The 23,115-nt window shown below is 40.7% G+C and overlaps 1 protein-coding gene across 3 annotated transcripts in view; it reads left to right on the top strand.

Annotated features, from left to right (window-relative positions):
* Positions 1-23,115, top strand: part of pxylp1 (2-phosphoxylose phosphatase 1) — a 221,033-nt gene that overhangs the window by 16,859 nt on the left and 181,059 nt on the right. For all 3 annotated transcript variants that reach the window (XM_072255501.1, XM_072255499.1, XM_072255498.1), the window contains one exon: positions 1,121-1,253. In XM_072255501.1, coding sequence (XP_072111602.1) covers positions 1,169-1,253 — 85 coding nt within the window. In that variant the 5' untranslated portion in view covers positions 1,121-1,168. The remainder of the gene's footprint in view (positions 1-1,120; positions 1,254-23,115) is intronic.

The following is a 23,115-nucleotide window of genomic DNA, read 5'->3' as shown; positions in this document are numbered from 1 at the left end:
TGGCAGCAGTGAGAAAGAGAGCATGGTCTGGATGCTGGTGGTCCTTGATAATAGATGCTGCATTCCTGTGACAGCACTCCATGTAGATGTGCTCAATGGTGGGGAGGGCTGTATCCATGACTTCTTGTAGGTTTTTCCATTCAAGGGCATTTGTGTTTCGATACCTAGTCATGATACATCCAGTCAATGAACTCTTCATCGCACATCTGTAGAGATTTGTCAAACCTTTAGATGACAATACAAATCTATGCAAACTTCTAAGAAAGTAGAGGCACTGCCATGCTTTCTTTGTAATGGCAATTACATGTTGAACCCAGGACAGATCCTCCGAGATCAAAACACAGAAGATTTTAAAGTTGCTGACCCTCTTCACCTCTGATCACCTAATGAGGACTGCCTCAGGGACCTTTTGCTTTTGTCCTCCTGTGGTCAATAATTATTTCCTTGGTGTTGCTGACTTTGGGTGAGAGGTTGTTGTGGCATCACTAAGCCAGATTTTTAATCTTCCTTCTATATAAAGTATAACAGCTACAGGGAAAGTGCAGTGCAAGTGAGCAAAAAGGTGCAAGATCCTATGAATTGAGGTAGATTGTCAATTTAAGAGTCAATTTATTGCACTGGGGATCTATTTAATCATCTTATAACAGTGGCGTAGAAATTGTCTTTGAGTCTAGTGATAAGTGCTTTAGGCTTTTGTACCTTCCGCTCACTAGGAGAGAGGATCAGATCAAATACATTTATTTTGCACATTTGCATCAAAACACAGAGTGAAATGCATCATTTGCATTAACAACTAACACAACCTAAGGATGTGCTGGGAGAAGAGACTAAACAGTCTTGACTAAATTTGCATGTGAGCATGTATTTTAGCAGAATGTAGCAGAAATTCCTTAGCTGATGAGTTTGATCTTATAATTAAGTGTGCCTGTACTTCATCCTAGAGTAAATACAAGCCATTAGTCGGAACTAAAAACTATTCAAAAGTAAGGAAAATTGCCATGGCAACAGAGGCTTCATTCTTTAAGTTCTTTCCAGTACCCAATTACATTGTTGTACCTTGAGAATTGACATTTTCATTTTTTTATTGTGCATGACTGCCTTATTGTATTTGCTTTCACAGGAGGGAGCGAGTTGGAAGTCCAGTCATAATGGAAATGTGAAAACGTTCATGACAATGTTATTACGAAGTCGTTTTCTATTTCTGCTGGCAGTTGCTGCCTTGCTGGCTGTCCTGAGCCTCAGCCTGCAGTTCTGTAAGTACAGCTATTGCTGATTTATTTCCAATTAGCAGATAAGCAGTAATGATGATGCAAGGTATGAAAATAGAAGTGAACTCTGGAAACAGATTTCCCTATTGCTCATGTGGCAGGTGTCCAGATATTTGAGCACTCTCACTGATTAACAATGCGGTAGCAAGTATGAAGGTCAACAAAATAGTTTTTTGTTAATTTGGAACAACGTTAACTCTAGAAAAATGGGCCAACCTGCAACCATTTTGATGCATTAGTCATACATAAAAGCCATTTTATGCTTCGTGACCATTGCCTGGTGCAATCCTGCTCTACATGAAATTGGATTGAATACATCCAAATATGATGCAGCTGAGTGCAGCTCCTGAAAATGACTTGCTCTTATATTCCCTACAATATTACAAACGGAGTATTGCACGAGTTATAAAGCCTTTTGATGTGATTTCTACTTCAGCTACTGACCTTTGATTCCAGTGAAACAATGCTTAGTTGAACTTATGGGGTATTGTGAAATTACATGAAGATGACAGTTCACTGCATATTACTTCAGGAATACTTATTTGTTAAATTAGCAGTGCTATGCAATTGAATTTTATCTTTTACTCTGTGTGTATTTTCAGCGATGAGTCCCCATGAAGTTGGTGAGGATTAAAGTTTAATGCATTTGTGGTAATCTTTTTGGATTAAATGTAATCTGTTCCTGAAAACCAACCTTGAAATGTTAGATAATATACTCATATTAAATTTTGAGGTTATGTCTGATATATTTATTTCAATTAACTTGAATCTATTTGTTGCAATGAATGAGGCGAACCCAAACACAGGACACAGGCATGGAGATTTACTTAGGATGCAGACTTGGACGTGAGCATTGAAAGGCAAACAGGAGGGAGAGCAGGAAGGCAGGAGACAGGCAGAATTTATCTTGAATTTATCTTGACACGGGGAGACTGGGTTTCACAGGTAAACCTCAGAACTGGAGTAGAACTTAGAAAACTGATCTTTTCACGGAGAGACTGAGTTTCACAGGTAATTCTCGGTACTGAAGCAAAACTTGGGACACACAATCCTAAGCGGCCGGGAAATGTTAATTACCACACTGGCAAAACCAATGATCTGGCAACTAGTGGGTGCAAAGCCTGGCTTCTTATGCTGTAGGACTTGATGAAAACCAGGTGTGTCGTCATCAAAGGGAATAAGGAGAATATGGGGAATTAATGGTCGGGACTGTGACACTATTATTTGTAAGATAGCATACCTGTGATCTAATAGCAAGATTACTTCTGAGAAAGAACTCCATGATTTATTTCTTAAGTATGTTTTGTAATCCTCATGTTAGTGTTCTGAACAAAAATGATCATTTCCTTAATTTCTAATGATAAAATCTTAGTTACTGCTGAAATAAGTTTTGCTGAGTTTCCCCTTCTCATGTCACCATAGCATAAATCAAAATGTTTCAAAGAATTAAATTTCAAAGAATGCCAACTGTTTAATCCAACTCGCAAATGCATCAGAAACCTGAAAGTGAAATTAAAAATATGACTGTCAATTCTGAGCCTGAGAATTGTTGCCAGGAGTTCATAGCATATCTCTGAGTGGGGAAATATCTTGGCTGGCTTAAAGCCCATGTATATTTGTATTGAGACATGCATCTAAATGGGTGATAAACCCACCCTGATATTTAGCTATGTAAACTGGGTCCATGCTGTTAGAATTCTGGGTGTAATTCCAATATAATTGTGCAGGACTTACCTTTGGTAAACTCTGGTTACTCGTACTGAAATCTCAGCATTCATCCAATGATTTTCAGAGGGAACACTGGAGAATATTTCTAAACGGTCATAACGAATTTCAAACCCTGTGGTGCCAAGGGTAGCTGGAATGTGCCTGCTAGTTCCAAAAAAATATTGTGCCACAATGTCTGCCTGGGTTGAATTTTACTTCACTTTGCCATCACTGGTTCAGTCCCTCTCTATAAACGAAAACTCGTGGATCAGCTCCTCCACTGAAGTAGCTGGCATCCAGCATACTCCACACAGTGAGCTGCACCAACTGTTTGTTCAGTGCCCACTAATCCCATATTCTATTCCAATGTGTCTCAGTGGCAGATGTTCCTCAAGTCTCAGACTGATCAGGAAGTTGAACAATGCTTAGTTTTCAGATTTCTCATATAGGTTGGAGAAACTTGCATACAAGTGACAGAATTTTTTTCAATGTTAACGTATAATTAAATCTATTTTTCACTGCTGAGTCCAGTGAAACTGTTTGCTTGGGGCAAAAGTGAGGCACCATCATGTCCTCTGCCCTGGCTGAGGGACCCTGGAAACATATCCTTAGCAGCTGCCAGAAAGCTCTGCGAGATGGCCACTACCACTGGTACCATGACCAGGTACTGAAAGCAGTGGCAGAAAGTATCTAATTGACCATTAATAACAGAAAGCACCACCACCAACCCAGAAAGCCCATAGCCTTTGTTAAAGCTGGAGAACAACCACAGCCTCAGCCCAGATCACCAGCAAGCGTGCTCACCGCGGCATCTGACAGGCAACTGAAAGTCGATCTTGGCAAGCAATTAAAGTTCCCTGACTTCATTGCATCATCATCCCTGAGGCCTGACATGGCTATTCTGTTAGAAACTTCAGAGCAGGTGGTCATGGTAGAACGGACAGTTCCCTGGGTAGACCGGATTGAGGAGACATTTGAGTGTAAGAAAGCCAAATACCAGGAGCTAGTAGAGCTGTGCCAGAGACAGAGGTGGAGGGCATGATGCAAGCCTATTGAGGTGGAGTGTAGAGGTTTTGCTGGCTGTGTGCTGTGTAGCACCAACTCATTCCTTGGCATTACAGGGGCTGCTAAGTAAAGAGCCATCTGGACCATCACAGAAGCTTGCGAGCGAGCCTCCAGATGGCTATGGATCAAGAGATGTGACTCCTGGGCTAATGCTGCTGGCACAGAACACAGGGCCTGATCAACCCTGGCTGGGTCGCCTGGGCCAGAGTGTCTGATTTTGAAAGACCCGAAATGCCTAATGACCCCATGTTACATCACTGATGATGTGCCCAGCACATTTGAGGATGTAACTCAGCATAAAAAAAATATATTTAAATCTACAGTTCCACAATGTTATATTTGATGAAAGAATGAAGTATGTTTTTCTATGTGGAAGAACAGACAGTTCGAACAATTTAATCATGAACAGAATGCAGTTGCAGTGTATATGGAAAGTTCCGTGCAGTTTCAATGTTTTCCTGCAAATTAATCTGGATGTAGTACAGCCAGAAGTTCACAAAAGAACCAAAATTAGTTCATTCAGATTTCAAGAAACTTTTCTGTTTACATTGATGCAGTCCAGAGTATTTTAAATTATGGGATTATCATATTGGAGAATGGTTAAAGCACAGAGGGAAGCCATTAAGCCATTGTGTCAATCTGGTTCTCTCCTAGAGCAGAGGAGGAAAAATAGAATGCAGATACTAGAAGAATTCAGAAGGTCAAGCAACATCTGTGGGAGGACAATCTTTCTTCCCACAGTTGGTACTCGACTCACTGAACTCCTCCAGCAAATTGTTTAGTGATCTCGATCAGAGCAGTTAACTCTTCACAACCCTGTAGTATAGTTTTGCAAACAATTTCTCACCATATTCTTAACCAGCTTCCTCTTGAAGGCTACATGTGAACCTGCTTCCACCACATCTGCAGGCAATGTGTTCCAGGTTCCAAGCACACATGGTGTAAAAGGAAAGTTTTTCATGTCGCTGTTAATTCTCCTCTTTTCAACAAATGAGTAACCCAATTTCTTTACGTTAAAATAAATTGAATCTGCAGTACTGTTCAAACATCTTAGGCACCCTAGCTACATATGTGTGTGTCTGAGACTTTTGCACAGCCCTGTATATGTCAACATGGAGTGGAGTGCTTGTTTGTAAATCTGGTGGGGGCAAAGGATGTTGGGAATGGTGAGGGAGGATTGTGGGACAGGTGAAAGAGAAGGGCTGCCAGGACGGAGGTGTGATGCAGGTGCAGACACTCCAAGCCCTGAGACACCAGGCAAGGTCATTTGATTCCAAACAATTTGTTTATTGATCATTACAGAATGTCTCTCTGCTGCGTCCCATTCCCTCCCCTTTCCCTTCCCCTTTTCCCAACCAGGATTCCATTGTTCGCCCTCTCTCTGCCCCCTTCCCATTCTCAACCCAAAATAGAAATGCATATCAGAATCAGGTTTATCATCATATGTTATGAAATCAATTTTTTTTGTTTGTGACCGCAGTGAAGTGCAAGATGTAAAATTATTACAGTACTGTGCCAAAATCTTAGGCACCCAACTATATATATGGATGTGCCTAAGACCTTTGCACAGTACTGTAGTTTTATAAGTATGTGTGACTCAGATTTAGCAGAAGTGTAATAAATATATGTGCTTTCTGAGGTTCTAAGATACATGGATTAATGTTCTCCTCACACCTTCCTACACACCCCACAGAACAATTCAGAAAAACAAAATAGAATTACTGTAATAACCCTTTGGTTCTGATTCTAAACAGAAAGAAATTTTTAGCCAAAGGTTTGCCAAGAGGTTGGCAGTAGGGGAGGAGGGATGGCTAGTCATAGTCATTGTCATATTTTATTGATCCCGGGGGAAATTGGTTTTTGTTACAGTTGCACCATAAATAATAAATAGTAATAGAACCATAAATAGTTAAATAGTAATATGTAAATTACACCAGTAAATTGCAAAATAAGTCCAGGACCAGCCGATTGGCTCAGGGTGTCTGACCCTCCAAGGGAGGAGTTGTAAAGTTTGATGGCCACAGGCAGGAATGACTTTCTTATGACGCTCTGTGTTGCATCTCGGTGGAATGAGTCTCTGGCTGAATGTACTCCTGTGCCCAACCAATACATTATGTAGTGGATGGGAGACATTGTCCAAGATGGCATGCGACTTGGACAGCATCCTCTTTTCAGACACCACCGTCAGAGAGTCCAGTTCCATCCCCACAACATCACTGGCCTTACGAATGAGGTTGTTGATTCTGTTGGTGTCTGCTACCCTCAGCCTGCTGCCCCAGCACACAACAGCAAACATGATAGCACTGGCCACCACAGACTCGTAGAACATCCTCAGCATCATCTGGCAGATGTTAAAGGACCTCAGTCTCCTCAGGAAATAGAAACGGCTCTGACCCTTCTTGTAGACAGCCTCAGTGTTCTTTTGACCAGTCTAGTTTATTGTCAATTCGTATCCCCAGGTATTTGTAATCCTCCACCATGTCCACACTGACCCCCTGGATGGAAACAGGGGTCACCGGTGCCTTAGCTCTCCTCAGGTCTACCACCAGCTCCTTAGTCTTTTTCACATTAAGCTGCAGATAATTCTGCTCACACCATGTGACAAAGTTTCCTACCGTAGCCCTGTACTCAGCCTCATCTCCCTTGCTGATGCATCCAACTATGGCAGAGTCATCCGAAAACTTCTGAAGATGACAAGACTGTGCGGTAGTTGAAGTCTGTGGTGTAAATGGTGAAGAGAAAGGATGTGTTGGAAGAGGAAAGCGATGGAGATGGTGGGTTGTTAAAATTCTATTATTAGAAAAGAACCTGGATATTGGATGCTTTCTAGTATGGGCCTTGTAACTCCAATTCCTGAGCGTATTGGATCTCCTTATTTTAGTTTGACACACCCTGCTCTACAGTTTCTCTAGTCTGGAAAGTTAGATGTCTCCCACCGCTTCCTACACAATTAGTTTTAAGATGTGCATAGATGCTATGCTTCTTATAAAGTTAGATGGATTCCCTCTTTGGTGTGAAGCCAAAATTTCATGGCTTTAGCCTCTATTTAGGATCCTGCAGTGTTCTCCCACCAGACTTTAAAAAGAAACATCCTAGGAGGTTGTTATTCATGACCAGCACTATGATTTCAAAACACTCTTCCTCATTTTAATACTCTGTGTTCCCTTATTTCCCTGCCCGTATTCCTAAGTGTTACGCTGTACATTTTATGAACCACTGAGGTCCTTTAACATCTGTCGGACGATGCTGAGGATGTTCTATGAGTCTGTGGTGGTCAGTGCTATCACGTTTGCTGCTGTGTGCTGGGGCAGCAGGCTGAGGGTAGCAGACACCAACAGAATCAACAAACTCATTCGTAAGGCCAGTGATGCTGGGATGGAACTGGACTCTCTGACGGTGGTGTCTGAAAAGAGGATGCTGTCCAAGTTGCATGCCATCTTGGACAATGTCTCCCATCCACTACATAATGGACTAGTTGGGCACAGGAGTACATTCAGCCAGAGACTCATTCCACTGAGATGCAACACAGAATGTCATAGGAAGTCATTCCTGCCTGTGGCCATCAAACTTTACAACTCCTCCGTTGGAGGGTCAGGCACCCTGAGCCAATAGGCTGGTCCTGGACTTATTTCCATAATTTACATATTACTATTTAATTATTTTTGGTGCAACTGTAACGAAAACCAATTTCCCTTGGGATCAATAAAGTATGACCATGACTAAAAGTATTGTTTTATTAAATATTTGAAATCTCAAATGGAAAGTGCATTTTAGTTGCAGTTAAGGTGTAGTAATAAAGATGTGGCTTTGAGTTAGGTTTATAGAGATGAACAGATTTTAGAGTTGCTGGAGCTGTCCAGTTCTCCCTTGGTTAGAAGAACGTGAGTTAAACATTGTCTCTACTTGGAGAGTGATTTTTACAGTATACTTCTGTACTATGGAGCAGGGTGACTGGGGAGAGTGGTGAGAGACAGGATAGGACAATTTTTTGGAAGTTTAGTCAAAAAGGTGAATGTTATTTTTTGTAGTAATAATTAATAAGAATTTCGAATAGGTGCATTTCACTCCAATGGCAGAGCTAAAGATATTATGGAATGGGTAAAAAGAAAGAAGAGGTTAGGCAACAGTTCTGATCCACTTTTGAACAAAGGGCTAAAGTATGCATGAAGGTGTTTCAAAAATAAAATGCTGAATTTTGAAAATTGAGGTATCGTGTAATAATTTCCAAATTGCTTCCTACACATTACATCTCTGCACAATGTACAAAGGGACTGTATTCTTTGGGAAACAGATAAGATCTGAGTAAGGGAAAGCTATAATCTGAAGGATTGGAAAAGACAAAAGCTACCGCACAGAATGTAAAACTAATGTGTGAATAAAACTGAGCTCTGTGGGAAAATATAATTTTAATAATAAATTTCTGCTCCCATTTCCAGCACTTGCACTATTTTGTCTCTGTACGTTCTCTAACTTGGATTCATGTCAATAGGTGTGAGGTTTATTACCCAACTCCTCGCTCCAATTCCTTCCTCTAAGTGAACCAATTAAAAATCTATCCCTTCCCCTTCCTTATTTAATGACAATATGAACAAAATTACAGTACTCTTTCTTGGATACTGGAAACCTTTAACATTTTTGTCCAGTATCTATTCTTTTTTTTTAATTTTATTTTTATTTGGATAAGGAATTCACAAATATCATGTACTTTTTTCACACATATAACCTTTTCCATTTTTTTATATGTATAAAACTACAATTATTTATACATTCTTAAGTACACATTGAGATGATATAAAAGGAAAATAAACACTTAAATAGATAATTATGTACTGCGGTAAATCTAACCTATTAGGCTAAGTAATGGTATTAGTTGTTAAGAAAAATGGTAATAATAGTTTCTATATAACCCTTCTGGACCATTTCCACTGGTCCAAAATGTTGTATATAAGCCTATGTAACAACCATTGTAGGTGTTTATATCCTAATTTGTTCATGCTTGCTCCTGCCCGCAGACATAATTATCTAATCCCTATGTACTTATTTACTTAATTTTTTCATTTTTTTTTTTATCCCTTTCCCAAATCTTTCCCTTTACTTGTGTTAATTCTCTGTTTTCCAAAAGAAAACAAAAAAAAAGACACTTAGACTAGGGGTGCTTACGTTAGCAATATTACTGTGTTGATGAGAAGAGCAGTATAAATCATTAGGAGAGTCATCTAAAGTCTGCTCGCATTGGGGTTATATATTCAATCCATTTATTCCAGATTTGATAAAATTTTTCTTTTTGAATTCTCAGGGAGTAAGTCAACTTTTCCATTTTAAATGTTTCCAAGATAATTTCTTGCCAATCTTCTAATGTAGGTGGTATTGGATTTTGCCATTTTCTAGTGATTGATTTTTTACTTGCCGCTAAAAGGGCCTGCAGCAACTTTATATCTTCCTTCTGTTCAAGAAACAATGCATGCCCCAAATAGAGCGTCTCAAAGTTCAGAGGTATCTGGGACCTAAGTACCTTAACTAATGTCCTATGAATACCTTCCCAATATAGACTTAATTTAGGGCAATCCCAGAAAATATGAAAATGATTTGCCTCCTTGGAGCCGCACCTTCTCCAACACATCCCATTTGTATCTTTATATTTTTCCTGATATGGGGTCTTGAAGTATCTTATAATGTTTTTCCAACAATGTTCTCTCCAAGTCAAAGAATTAGTCGAGGACCATTGAAAGCTGCAGATTTTCCCCCAAGCCTCCTCTGAAAGTACCAACCCCGCTTCTTTCTCCCACTTCTCTTTAATATACAGTGTATTTACATTTTTAGCATGGGAGAGTGCATTATATAATCGAGAAACTGATTTACTAGGTATTGAACTGCAAGCCGAATTCAGAATCTTGAAAAATTCTAATTCTACTGTTGATAGGTCTGTATATCTACAACTCTGGTTAACATAGTTTTGTACTTGAAGGTACCTAAAAAAGTCATTATGTTCTAGGCCATGTTTGTCCTGCAGGATTTGGAAACTTTGTAATACTCTTTTATCTATAAATGAGAGGTAGGTTGTAAGACCTTTCTTTATCCATAGCTCAAATCTTTTATCTCCTCTGTTGGGAAGGAATTCGGTATCATATGCACACCATCTAAAGAGTTTTAACATGTTATTAATTCCACATGAATTAACCACCTTCTGCCATACTTTTAATGTAAGATTTATCCAACTGTTTTTAAATTTTTCCAACTGGGCCATCAATCTTTTGTCAGCTAATGAGGCCTGTAGAGAATCCAGACAGAAAAAAGACTTCGGGCTTTTGACTCATGGACATATCCATCAGCCCCATTTCAAAATCTTCATGTTGAAAGGTCTCCATGGGCACTCATTTTTCTGCCTTCCTAAATACTAGTAAATTTATTTTCCAATAGATCTGAAATCCTTTGATCTCTGTTTACCCATGTTACAGTAGGGAGCCTCATTCACCAGCACATTATGTCAAGAATTTGATTCTATTCTACCACAATTTTCCATCTGTTCATTTTATTGAGTGGAAAATGAAGGAAAGAAGTACACATTTTCTGTATATGTGATGGTGATAGAGAGGACATAAGAAAATAGGGGCAGGGGCCAGCCACTTGGCCCCTCAAGTTCAGTCTGTCATTCAATATTATTATCTGCCTCAGACCTTATTTCTTCATCTGTGCCAGTTCTCCATTGCCTTCAATTCTCCAATTTTTCAAAAGTATATCCGTTTTCTCTTTAAATACCGCCAATGATCTAACCGCATTCAGATCTTGGAGAACTTGGAAAATTGCTCCATGCTACTCCTCGAGTGTTAACAAAATAGTTGATAGCTACTATTCTTGCAAAATGCTGTTAAAGATTGACTTTCCAGTAAGAAGTCACTTAATTTCATGGGCCTGCCTTCTCTGCCTGCTCTCACCAGCTTAACATCAGAATCCCAATTTAGTGTGCTTCCCCTCCCCTGTAAAATTATATCAGAGCTAGAATGTTATTTACTTATATCAAAAGTCAAGCCCAGCAAATATGCTAAGAGAGATGACAGGAGAAAATTGAATTGAACAGCTTGGTTTTATTGTTCATTTTTTTCTTAAAGTGATGAGATTGTGGCCGGCACACTGATGGAGATGTGTGCATGAATGGAAAGCAATTGCTTTCAGTACAGTTCAGCACATTTTCCTTTTTTTTTGCTATTCCAGGCTTTCAATGATAAGTTGTTACTCACAGCTACTTCCTGTGGTGTACGATGGCTGATCGCTATTTTTGATTTATTCAACAGATGAATGAAATAAATCTGCACAGATTTTAGCTGACCGAGTAGTTGTTAGGTTCAGCCTTCATTAGCTTGAATGATTGAGCAAGCCTGACCTTGCATCCCTTGAAAACAATGTATGGCCTGTGGAAATTCTGGGAATAAGCATTGGCTATAGCAAAATGCTGCATGAGTCATAATCCTGAGGCGTAAATCTTAATGTTAATGCAGCACAGCTGCTAGACTAGTCCTTTCTTCGGTCTTCTGGACAAGTTTTTGCAATGCTATTTTTGAGACTGTGTTTAAAAGGAATTATTCTTTTCGTGTTTTTTTTTCTAGATTATGCTACAACAGATGTGACTCTGTAGCGGGTTACATTTATATAATATTGTCTATCATTTTTTACAAAGGACCCCACCAATAAATTTCCCAATAAGTAGTAAAAAAGTGATCATTTCCTGTATCTGAAACCTCCTGAATTGGAGTTGGGTGTCTAATGGCAGGGGACGTGATCACTGGACAACGATTGGGGGGTGTCTGCAGTGATTGATTTCTCTAATCCAGAGTACAAAGATTGTACTGCTGTCTCACTTTGTATTGAGCCACTCGCCACAGACTATTAAAGACTTAACACCTCACCCGCTCAGGATACATTCAGAATTCTTTGGAATATCAATTTTAGTTCCTTCTTGTTCCTTCAGAAATCCAAATCTTTCTTTCTCCATAATTTGCTTGCTCTGAAATGAAATATTTGGATGTGTCCTGACCTTTATTGTTGGTAAAATTTATAATTTGTCCCTGGTGTATTTTAAAGTTTGAAAGTAATTCATTCTGTTAGTTTTGGATTGATGTCGTACCTTATGTATTTTTCTCTTCCATTGCAGTTATAACAAACAATCAATGAACATGATTACTAAGACAATGTGGATGTTCATGATCTTCTTTTTCAGTCAAATAAGACCATCTGAATTCTGGTGGATACTTTAGATCAGGGGTTCCCAACTTTTTTTATGCCATAACTAATCCCATTATTGGAGGGGTCTGCAGACCACAAGTTGGGAACCCTGCTTTAGGTACATGATTGTTTGGTTCCATTCTTTTTCAACGCTGTTTCACTGAAGAAGCAATTATCAACTATCTGACACAACAAGAACTGGCTCTGGGAAAATAACTGCATATTATCTTGAGGCTGAAGTCTAGTGTCAAGAAAACATTGAATTTTTCACAAGCCATTTGATTACTTTTACTTGAAGCATCTCTTCTCACTTGAACCATTTCTTCTCAGTTGAAATGCATCTGCGGAATGGTTGCACAATTCATCAAACCTCAAATTCTGGGTTCCATTTATTATCTGGAGAGCCAAATAAATGACATTGGAACTTTACTCAAACAATTTGTATTTAAGCAATGATGTTAAATGTAATAAAATATTCCAAAATACATGACATATACAGTGGCATGCAAAAGTTTGTGCACCCCGGTCAGAATTTCTGTTACTGTGAATAGTTAAGTGAGTAGACGATGAACTGATCTCCAAGAGTCATAAAGTTAAAGATGAAACATTCTTTTCAACATTTTAAGCAAGAGTAGTGTATTATTTTTATTCTGTACAATTTTAGAGTGGAAAAAAAAGGAAAGGAGCACCATGTAAAAGTTTGGGCACCCCAAGAGATTTAAGCTCTCAGATAACTTTTACCAAGGTCTCAGATCTTAATTAGCTTGTTAGGGCTATGGCTTGTTCACAGTCATCGTTAGGAAAGGCCAGGTGATGCAAATTTCAGAGCTTTATAAATACCCTGACTCCTCAAACCTTGTCCCAACAATCAGCAGCCACGGGCTCCTCTAAGCAGCTACTTGGCACTCTGAAAATTAAAATAAATGATGCCCACAAAGCAGGAGAAGGCTATAAGAAGATAGCAAAGCGTTTTCAGGGAGCCATTTCCTCAGTTCATAATGTAATTAAGAAATGGCAGTTAACAGGAATGGTGGAGGTCAAGTTGAGGTCTGGAAGACCAAGAAAACTTTTCGAGAGAACTGCTCATAGGATTGCTAGAAAGGCAAATCAAAACCCCTGTTTGACTGCAAAAGACCTTCAGGAAGATTTAGCAGACTCTGGAGTGGTGGTGCACTATTCCACTGTGCAGCAACTCCTGCACAAATATGACCTTCATGGAAGAGTCATCAGAAGAAAACCTTTCCTGTGTACTCACCACAAAATTCAGTGTCTGAATTTTGTGAAGGAACATCTAAACAAGCCTAATGCATTTTGGAAACAAGTCCTGTGGACCGATGAAGTTAAGAGAACTTTTTGGCTGCAATGAGCAAGTGTATGTTTGGAGAAAAAAGGGTGCAGAATTTCATGAAAAGAACACCTCTCCAATTGTTAAGCATGGGGGTGGATCGATCAAGCTTCAGGCTTGTTTTGCAGCCAGTGACACAGGGAACATTTCACTGGTGGAGGGAAGAATGAATTCAATTAAATACCAGCAAATTCTGGAAGCAAACATCACACTGTCCGTACAAAAGCTGAAGAGGAAAAGAGGATGGCTTCTACAGCAGGATAATGATCCTAAACACACCTCAAAATCCACAATGGACTACCTCAAGAGGCGCAAGCTGAAGGTTTTGCCATGGCTTTCACAGTCCCCCGACTTAATCATCATTGAAAATCTGTGGATAGACCTCAAAAGAGCAGTGCATGCAAGACAGCCCAAGAACCTCACAGAACTAGAAGCCTTTTGCAAGGAAGAATGGGTGAAAATCCCCCAAGCAAGAATTGAAAGACTCTTAGCTGGCTACAGAAAGCATTTACAAGCTGTGATACTTGCCAAAGTGGGTGTTACTAAGTACTGAACATGCAGGGTGCCCAGACCTTTGCTTCTGGCTCTTTTCCTTTTTTGTTATTTTGAAACTGTAAAAGATGGAAATAAAAAAAGTAATCTTGTTTAAAATATTAAAGAAATGTGTCATTTTTAACTTTATGCCTTTTGGAAATCAGATCATTTTTTACTTGCTTAGCTATTCACAGTAACAGAAATTTTGACCAGGGGTGCCCAAACTTTTGCATGCCACTGTAAATGTAATAGAATACTTGCGGAGCCAGGATGTATGAGCCCTGCAGTTATTTGCTAAAGAATCTGCTGTCTGTTTCTGTATGTGAAAGTGGGAGTGAATTTAATGCAGATTTAAAAAGTAACAGAAAATTAATTCTATAAATTCTTCTTTGCAATAAGTTAATATTTGTACATTTTGCAGTTTATTTGGAGTTCATTGGGCTTTCTTACATGTAATAAACACAAACTTTTCAGTGCAATCTCCTGCCATAGTGAGAGATTTTTAAGCAGCAATCTTTAAATGCAAATTCATACTTGTTGAGGTAGGTGGATTGGAAATGAAACTGAGCATCATATATCTACAACAGATAATGGGACATTGTGCTATTGGGGACATTTGGAGCAAGGATTGGAATAATTGAGGGCAAAATTAAATAACTAACTGAACTAACACATTGGATATGGGAGGGTCCCTCGCAAATTATATGCTGGTATTCTTGTGGTAGATTCAACAACAATGGCTTAGCTTAAATTCAAGGAGGACCTTTATTTTTGTGCCAGCTTCTGAACAAAATCAAAATGTAGTAGTAGTGAATTCAGATGTGTATAGCGTTGTTAATTGATAGCCTTGCTGTGTGCATGGTGCAATCTTCCTGTATTCACATGTGAAACAGTATCCGGTTGATACATGCAGAAGTGCAGATTGCATTTAATGGTTGCCCATTGCCTTTGAAATCTGTTTTATGTGGTTTAATAGGACAGGTCTGTGTCTCTGCCATCCTGTGTCACTTGCAATACAAAGGGAACTTTTACTTTAATTAGATAAATTTATTTCAAGTAAAATGCAATTATGTCATCTTCTTCTTCTTCTTAAAAAGTGGCTTGATTTGAGAATGACTAGTTTCTGTTTCAGTTCTGTGGGTTCTGAGATGACTGGTAATTCTGATCCTGATTCAGATTCTTATCAGGTTATCATCATTGACTTCTAAGAAATGAGATCTGTTGTTTTGTGTCAGCAGTACAGTACAAAGACACAAAATTACTTGTAAGGAGTTTCTTCTTTGATGTTGCTTGCTAAGGCTAATAAAATGGCTTCTCTGTAATTTTAATTGATGAGGTAATGTTCTCTGTAGCAGCATGTTTGGGTTATAATTAGTGATAACAGAACTTGTATTTGTTTGCTAACCAATTCAGATAGATGTTATTGTGTATCTGAAAACTGTTGTTTGCGCGGAATTTGGGGGAGAAGGCGCAAGGAAGATGAAGAGAGAAGACGTGGCTTGAGGAGACGGTTGCCGGACCCGCTGGGCCTGAGCTCCGGGCGGGAGCCCAGGGGCTGACTAGTGAAGGAGGAGCAGCGAAAGGGAATCCGTGAGCTCCAACGTTTGTGCACTGGACATGTTCATGAAATTACTGGCGCTTTTTATTTGTTTTCCTTTTCTTTTGTTTCTCTACTAACCCCATACTTAAATATAAAATCTTAATTGTTTAACCGCACATTGTGGACTGAATGTTATTTCGGGGGACTGATGTTACACAGGCGACACAACACACAGCATCCACCCAAACAAAAGTGCTAGAGTTTGGTCAGGGAGGGGACGCCACCCCCGAGATCATGCCACTAGATGCAACGAGTCTTACATACTATAAATTGCAAATACAAACAGTGCAACAAAAAAGGAATGTTGTGGTAATATTCATGGTTCCTGAATAGTTCAGAAATCTGATGATGGAAGGCAAGAAGTGGTTTCTGACTTGCTGAGTGTGGGTCTTCGAGCTCCTTTACCATTTCCCGATGAGAAGAGAGCATATCTTGAATGGTGAGGATCCTTAATGATGGCTATCACCTTTTGGGGCCATCACCATGTTCTCAAAGTACGGTGATGAACCTAGCTGATTCTACAATCTTCTGCAGCATCTTGCAATCCTGTGCATTGGAACTGTCAATCAAGGCTGTACATGTATTGAAATTTGTAAGGATCTTTGTTGAGTCAGTATACAAAATCTCCTCAAACTCCTGACAAAGTAGAGTTACTGGCATGCTTTCTGCATAGTTGCATCAATGTGTTAGGCCCAGGATAGATTCTCCAAGATGTTGATGCCTAGGAACTTGAAGCTCCTCACTCTTTCCACCACTGCCCCCTCAATGAGGGCAGGTTTGTGTTGTCCTTCCTGAAATTCACAATCAATTCCTTAGTCTTTCTGATACTGAATGTGGGATCAAGATAAGGCCAGTGGAGGATTGACTCTGCTTTGAAGGCCTACAAGTTGAGTAAGTGGAGTTTAGGCTGTGTTTGGCTTCAGCAATTAAATCCTATTTGTCTTGTTGACTACAAATCATTGCCCATTGTTTTCACGGAAAAGCAAGGTGGCAAAAAGTGGATTGACCCCTACTACTTCATTTTGCATTCTGCTTGTTATCCAAAATGAAATATGATGAGCTAGGAATTCTGTCAATTGTAGCTTTGAATACATACAGAAAGATCCTGGAAAAAGGCTAAAGACATCACGAAGGATCCTACCCAATATCTTCATGGACTGTTTGTTCCACTCCCATCAGGGAGGAGGCTACATAGCATCCATTGCAGGACCTCCAGACTCAAAAACAGTTACTCTCCCCAAGCAGTAAGGCTGATCAACACTTCCAGCCACTAACCCATCACCACCACTACTTTATCATTACCTGTCAGAGTCACCTTATGTGTCTAGTGTCACTTTATGGATGTACAGTCAATGTATGTATATAAGCATTCTGATGTACGTACTCATAGTCATTTTTTTAAATTATTGTGCTCTTTATCTTTTTTTTGTGCTGCATCAGAGCCAGTGTATTTTCTTTTCTTCTTCTCCTTTACACTTGTGTACTGGAAATGACATAAAACAATCTTGAATGGACAGGACTCCCTAGAATGACGAGCCAGCAAAGCATGTTTATGTAACCAGGCATGAAGGAGAATGGCCTGGATTTCTACCATACTCCCAGTGCTTTGGATAGGAGGGCAGGTCAGAGATTTGGTGTCTTTGTAAAGATCCTAAATTTCCAAAACTACATTTGACTGCTTTCCAAGGCTAATATAATATGAAGTAAAGATTAAAGTCTGTCATGAGCCTTGTGGCCCATCAGGCCGGTGCTTATGCTGGTATCCATGGCGTGAAGCGACTGAGAGTACGAGACTGCCCCCCCGGATAGGATGCCAGTCTATCGTGAGGTTAACCCCCAGCAGTTTTGCCGGTACCCATTCTTAGCTGGGTAGACTGGAGCATTGTGTGGTTAAGTGCCTTGCTCAAGGACATATATGCTGCCTCAGCCGAGGCTCCAACCCACGACCTTCAGATCGCTTGTCCAATGCCCTAATCACTTGGCCACGTGCCACACAATATAAAGTAAAATGGGATATTAAATATAAAGCAGGATTCAAAGGACATTCAGATATCTCTTCACTGTTCCATAGAAAACAATGGGAAGTGACTTGCTTTCTCTAAGACAAGTTTGTTCCCTTTGTATGCCAACTTCCAATTAGTTATACAGAAAGGAGGATTTAGTGAACTTCTATTAAAGGATACTCAAATGAATAGTCATAATTTATTACAGCATAGGAACAGGCTCTTCATACCTGCTGAAGGGTCTCAGCCTGAAATGTCAACTGCACCCTTTTCCATAGATGCTGCCTGGCCTGCTGAGTTCCTCCAGCATGTTGTGTGTGTTGCTTGGATTTCCAGCATCTACAAACTTTCTCTTGTTTCTTCCCTTCTTAACCATCCAGTCTGTGCTGAACTGTGCTTCCTGCCTTTCCTATTAACCCACACCTGACCATAGTCTCTATACCCCTCCCATTCATCAACCTATGTCTTAAATGTTGCAAGTGAACCTGCGTCCACCACTCCTGCTAGCAACTCCTTCCACAGTCACTCCACCCTCTGAGTGAAGATCCCCCTCAGTTTCCCCTTAAATTTTTAAACTATCACACTTAACCTATGATCGCTAGTTTTAGTCACATGTGACCCCAGTGGAAACAACCTGCTTGCGTTACCTTATCTGTAACCCTCATACATTTGTGTACATCTTCTCATATGCTTCAGAAAATAAAGTCCTAACCTATGCAACCTTTCCCTATAACTCAGGTCTTCAATCCAGGCAACATCCTTGCAAATTTTCTGTGTACTTTTTCAATCTTATGATGTCTTTCCTGAAGGTAGGTGATCAGAACTGCGCACAATACTCCAAATTTGACCACACCAACGTCTTATATAACTTAAAAATAAAATCCCAACTTCTGTACTCAATAATCTGATTTATGAAGGCCAATGTAGCAAAAGATCTCTTTCTGACCTTGTGTACCTTTGACTCCACATTGAAGGAATTATGGAACTGTATTCCCAGTTCCTTACTGTGTATGCCCTATTCTAGTTTGTCGTTGCAAACCTCAACACCTCACACTAGTCTGCATTAAATTCCATCTGCCATTTTTCCACCTATCTTCCCAGCTGGTCAAGATCCTGCTGTAAGCTTTGATAGTCTTCCTTGCTGTTCCAGTGCACTCTCAATCTTGGGTGTCATCTGCAAATTTGCTGATCTAGTTTACACATTATCATCCAAGTCATTAATATAGATGACAAATAACAAAAGACCCAGGACCAATAGACGCACAGCTCTAGTTAGAGGCACCCAAATACTACCACTCTCTGGCTTTCCCTGTTAAGCCAATATCTAATCCAATTTACTAGCTCATTCTAAAATCCAAGCGACTGACCTTTGTTGAGCAGCCTGCTATGCAGGATCTTCTCAAAGGTCTTGCAAAAATCCATATAGACAACATTCACTGCCTTGCCATCATCAACTCCCTTGAAAAGCTCATAAGATTGGTTAGACATGACCTACCACATACAGAGCAATGCTGATTATTCCCAAACAGGCCCTGCCTCTTCAAATTCTTATATATCCTATCCCTTAGAATACCTTTCAATAATTTACCCACTACCAACGTTAGGCTCACTGGCCTTACTCTTAGAGCCTTTCTTGAACAATGGAACAGTATTAGATATTGTCTAGTCCTCTGGGACCTCATCTGTGGCTAAGGCAATTTTAAATACCTCTACCAGGGCACCTTCAGTTTCTGCACCAGCATCCCCCAAGGCCCAAGGGGCACCTTGACATACCTGGGGACCTATCCACCCTAATTTGCCTCAAGGCATCACACACCTTTTTTTAATCTAGATGTGATCCATGACCTCATTTCTGTTTTGTTTCAGTTCTATAGACTCGATCCATCACTCAAGTAAATATAAATGCAAAAATTCTATTTAAAATCTCTCTCCCAACTTTTCAACTTCATATGTTGATGACACACTGAACTTCAAATGGATCAATTTTGTCTCCTGCTGTCAGTAGCTCTTGGAATTCTTCACATTGTCTGCCAAAACAACCTCATGCCTTTTTTTAGCCTTCCTGATTGTCTTCTTAAAAAATCCTTTTGCATTTCTTATACTCCTTAAGTGCCTCATTTGTTGCTTGCTGCCTGTACTTGGTTTTGTACCTACTTCTTCTTAATCAAGGCCTCAATATCCCTCAAAAACCCAAGTTCCCTAAACCTGTTTCCCTTGCCTTTTATTTTATCTGGAACATACAAGCCCTGTTCTCACAATTTTCACTTTTGAAGGCCTCCACTTACCAAGCATCCTTTCGCTAGAAAACAACCAATCTCAATCTGTACTTGCCTTATCTTTCTGATGGCATCAAAGTTGGTCTTCTGTCAATTTAGAATCTCAATCTGAGGACCTTTCCCATAATTGTCTTGAAACTAATGGAATTATGATTAGTAGATCCAAAGTGTTCCTCTACGTACTCTTCTGTCATCTGGCCTGTCTCATTCCCAAATGGGAGAACCATATCACATGCTGTCTAGTTGGACCTCTATATATTGATAAAGGAATTTTTACTGAACATATTTGACAAACTATCCCATGCAGTCCTTTTACAGTATGGGTGTCCCATTCAGTATGTAGAAAATTAAAATTACCTTATTTTTCTTGCAATTCTCTGCTGGGCCAATGAACTTAACCTGTTCTTTAACAGATTTGACATTGTGGCCCCTGCCTATCCCACACATGAGCCATCTGTTGTTGGCCCCCAACCAACACATATTCCACTCTCCCCTCCTACCCCTCCTCATAGTCCCCCACCCTGCTCTCATGACTATACCCCTTCCCCACACGAAACTACCACGGTGGGCTTCACAGCTGAACAGGTGAGAAGACAGCTGAAACGTCACAACCCAAGCAAGGCTGCAGGACTGGATGGTGTCAGTACCAGGGTGATCAAAGCCTGTGCCCCTCAGCTATGTGGAGTACTTCGCCATGTATTCAACCTGAGCCTGAGGCTCCGAAGGGTTCCTGTACTGTGGAAGACGTCCTGCCTTGTCCCTGTGCTGAAGACGCTGCGCCCCAGTGGCCTCAATACTACAGACTGGTGGCATTGACCTCCCACATCATGAAGACCCTGGAGAGACTTGTTCTGGAGCTGCTCCGGCCTATGGTCAGGCCACACTTAGATCCTCTCCAGTTCGCCTACCAGACCCGACTAGGAGTTGAGGATGCCATCATCTACCTGCTGAACCGTGTCTACGCTCACCTGGACAAGCCAGCGAGCACTGTGAGAGTCATGTTTTTTGACTTCTCCAGTGCATTCAACACCATCCGCCCTGCTCTGCTGGGGGAGAAGCTGACAGCGATGCAGGTGGATGCTTTCCTGGTATCATGGATTCTTGATTACCTGACTGGCAGACCACAGTATGTGTGCTTGCAACACTGCGTCCAACAGAGTGATCAGCAGCACTGGGCCTCCACATAGGACCGTCTTGTCTCCCTTTCTCTTCACCATTTACACCTCAGACTTCCAACTACTACACAGAGGCTTGTCATCTTCAGAAGTTTTCGGATGACTCTGCCATAGTTGGATGCATCAGCAAGGGAGATGAGGCTGAGTACAGGGCTATGGTAGGAAACTTTGTCACATTGTGTGAGCAGAATTATCTGCAGCTTAATGTGAAAAAGACTAAGGAGCTGGTGGTAGACATGAGGGGGGCTAAGGTACCGGTGACCCCTGTTTCCATCCAGGTGGTCAGTGTGGACATGGTGGAGGATTACAAATACCTGGAGATACGAATTGACAATAAACTGGACTGGTCAAAGAACACTGAGACTGTCTACAAGAAGGGTCAGAGCCGTCTCTATTTCCTGAGGAGACTGAGGTCCTTTAACATCTGCCAGACGATGCTGAGGATGTTCTACGAGTCTATGGTGGCCAGTGCTATCATGTTTGCTGTTGTGTGCTGGGGCAGTAGGCTGAGGGTAGCAGACACCAACAGAATCAACAAACTCATTCGTAAGGCCAGTGATGTTGTGGGGATGGAACTGGACTCTCTGACGGTGGTGTCTGAAAAGAGGATGCTGTCTTAAGTTGCATGCCATCTTGGACAATGTCTCCCATCCACTACATAATGTACTGGTTGGGCACAGGAGTACATTCAGCCAGAGACTCATTCCACTGAGATGCAGCACAGAGCTCATAGGAAGTCATTCCTGCCTGTGGCCATCAAACTTTACAACTCCTCCGTTGGAGGGTCAGACACCCTGAGCCAATAGGCTGGTCCTGGATTTATTTCATAATTTACTGGCATAATTTACATATTACTATTTAACTATGGTTCTATTACTATTTATTATTTATGGTGCAACTGTAGCGAAAACCAATTTCCCCTGGGATCAATAAAGTATGACTATGACTATGACTATCTCTCAACAAGTTTGCGCCTCTAAATCCTACTGACTATCGGGTGGTCTATAATATAACACAGCCATCCAGTTCTTATTCCTTAGTTTCACTCATGTAGCCTTAGTAGACAACCCTCCAGTCTGCCCTATCTGAGTAGTGCAGGGTGAATTTCCATGATGAGTAATAGCACTCATCATGACCTAAGCGCACCTGCCTTTCCAACAATACTCCTTGCATTGAAACATACATACCTCAGAACATTAGTCCTACCAGCACAACCTTTTGGTCCCTGTCTTTGTATGTAGGCTTAATATCTACTTGCTTCAAAACCTCTCCACTCTCAGCCCTGACACTTTGCGTCCCACCCCTGTGCACCTCTAGCTTAAAGCCTCTGGAGCAATACTACCCCTGAGGATATTAGTTCTCCCTCCAGCTCTGGTGCAAACTGTTTTGTCTGCACAGGTCCCACCTGCCTTGGATAGGAGTGAAATGATCTAAAAATCTGAAGGCATTCCTCCTGTACCATCTCTTTAGTCATGTGTTAAACTGTATTATTTTCCTATTCTCCTATTTCTCGCCTCACTAGCACACGGCACAGGTAGCAATCCTGAGATCATCACCCTGGAGGTCCTGTCCTCTGTCTTAATACCTAACTCCCCAAACTCAGTCACTCTTCCTGCCTAAGTCATTAGTACCCGATATGGACCACATCCACTCCCTGCTCACCCTCCCCCTTAAGAATGCTTAAACCTGACTCCTGGGAGGCAACGTGCCATCCAGTAATCTCATTCTTATCTACTGAACCCCCTGTCTATTACTCTAATTAATGAATCCCCTACTGCTGCTCACCACTTCTCCTTCCTTCCATTCTGAGCCTCTGAGCCACAGAGCCAGACTCGGCGCCAGAGACTTGACTACTCTAGCTAGGTCATTTTGCCCCCAGTCATATCCAAAACAATGTACATGCTTTTGAGTGTACCCTGCACAGG

The sequence above is a fragment of the Mobula birostris genome, chromosome 4 (assembly GCF_030028105.1).
Source record: "Mobula birostris isolate sMobBir1 chromosome 4, sMobBir1.hap1, whole genome shotgun sequence".
Taxonomy (NCBI): domain Eukaryota; kingdom Metazoa; phylum Chordata; class Chondrichthyes; order Myliobatiformes; family Myliobatidae; genus Mobula; species Mobula birostris.
The sequence above is the reverse complement of the archived record's forward strand: the minus strand, read 5'-3'. Positions and strand labels throughout refer to the sequence as shown.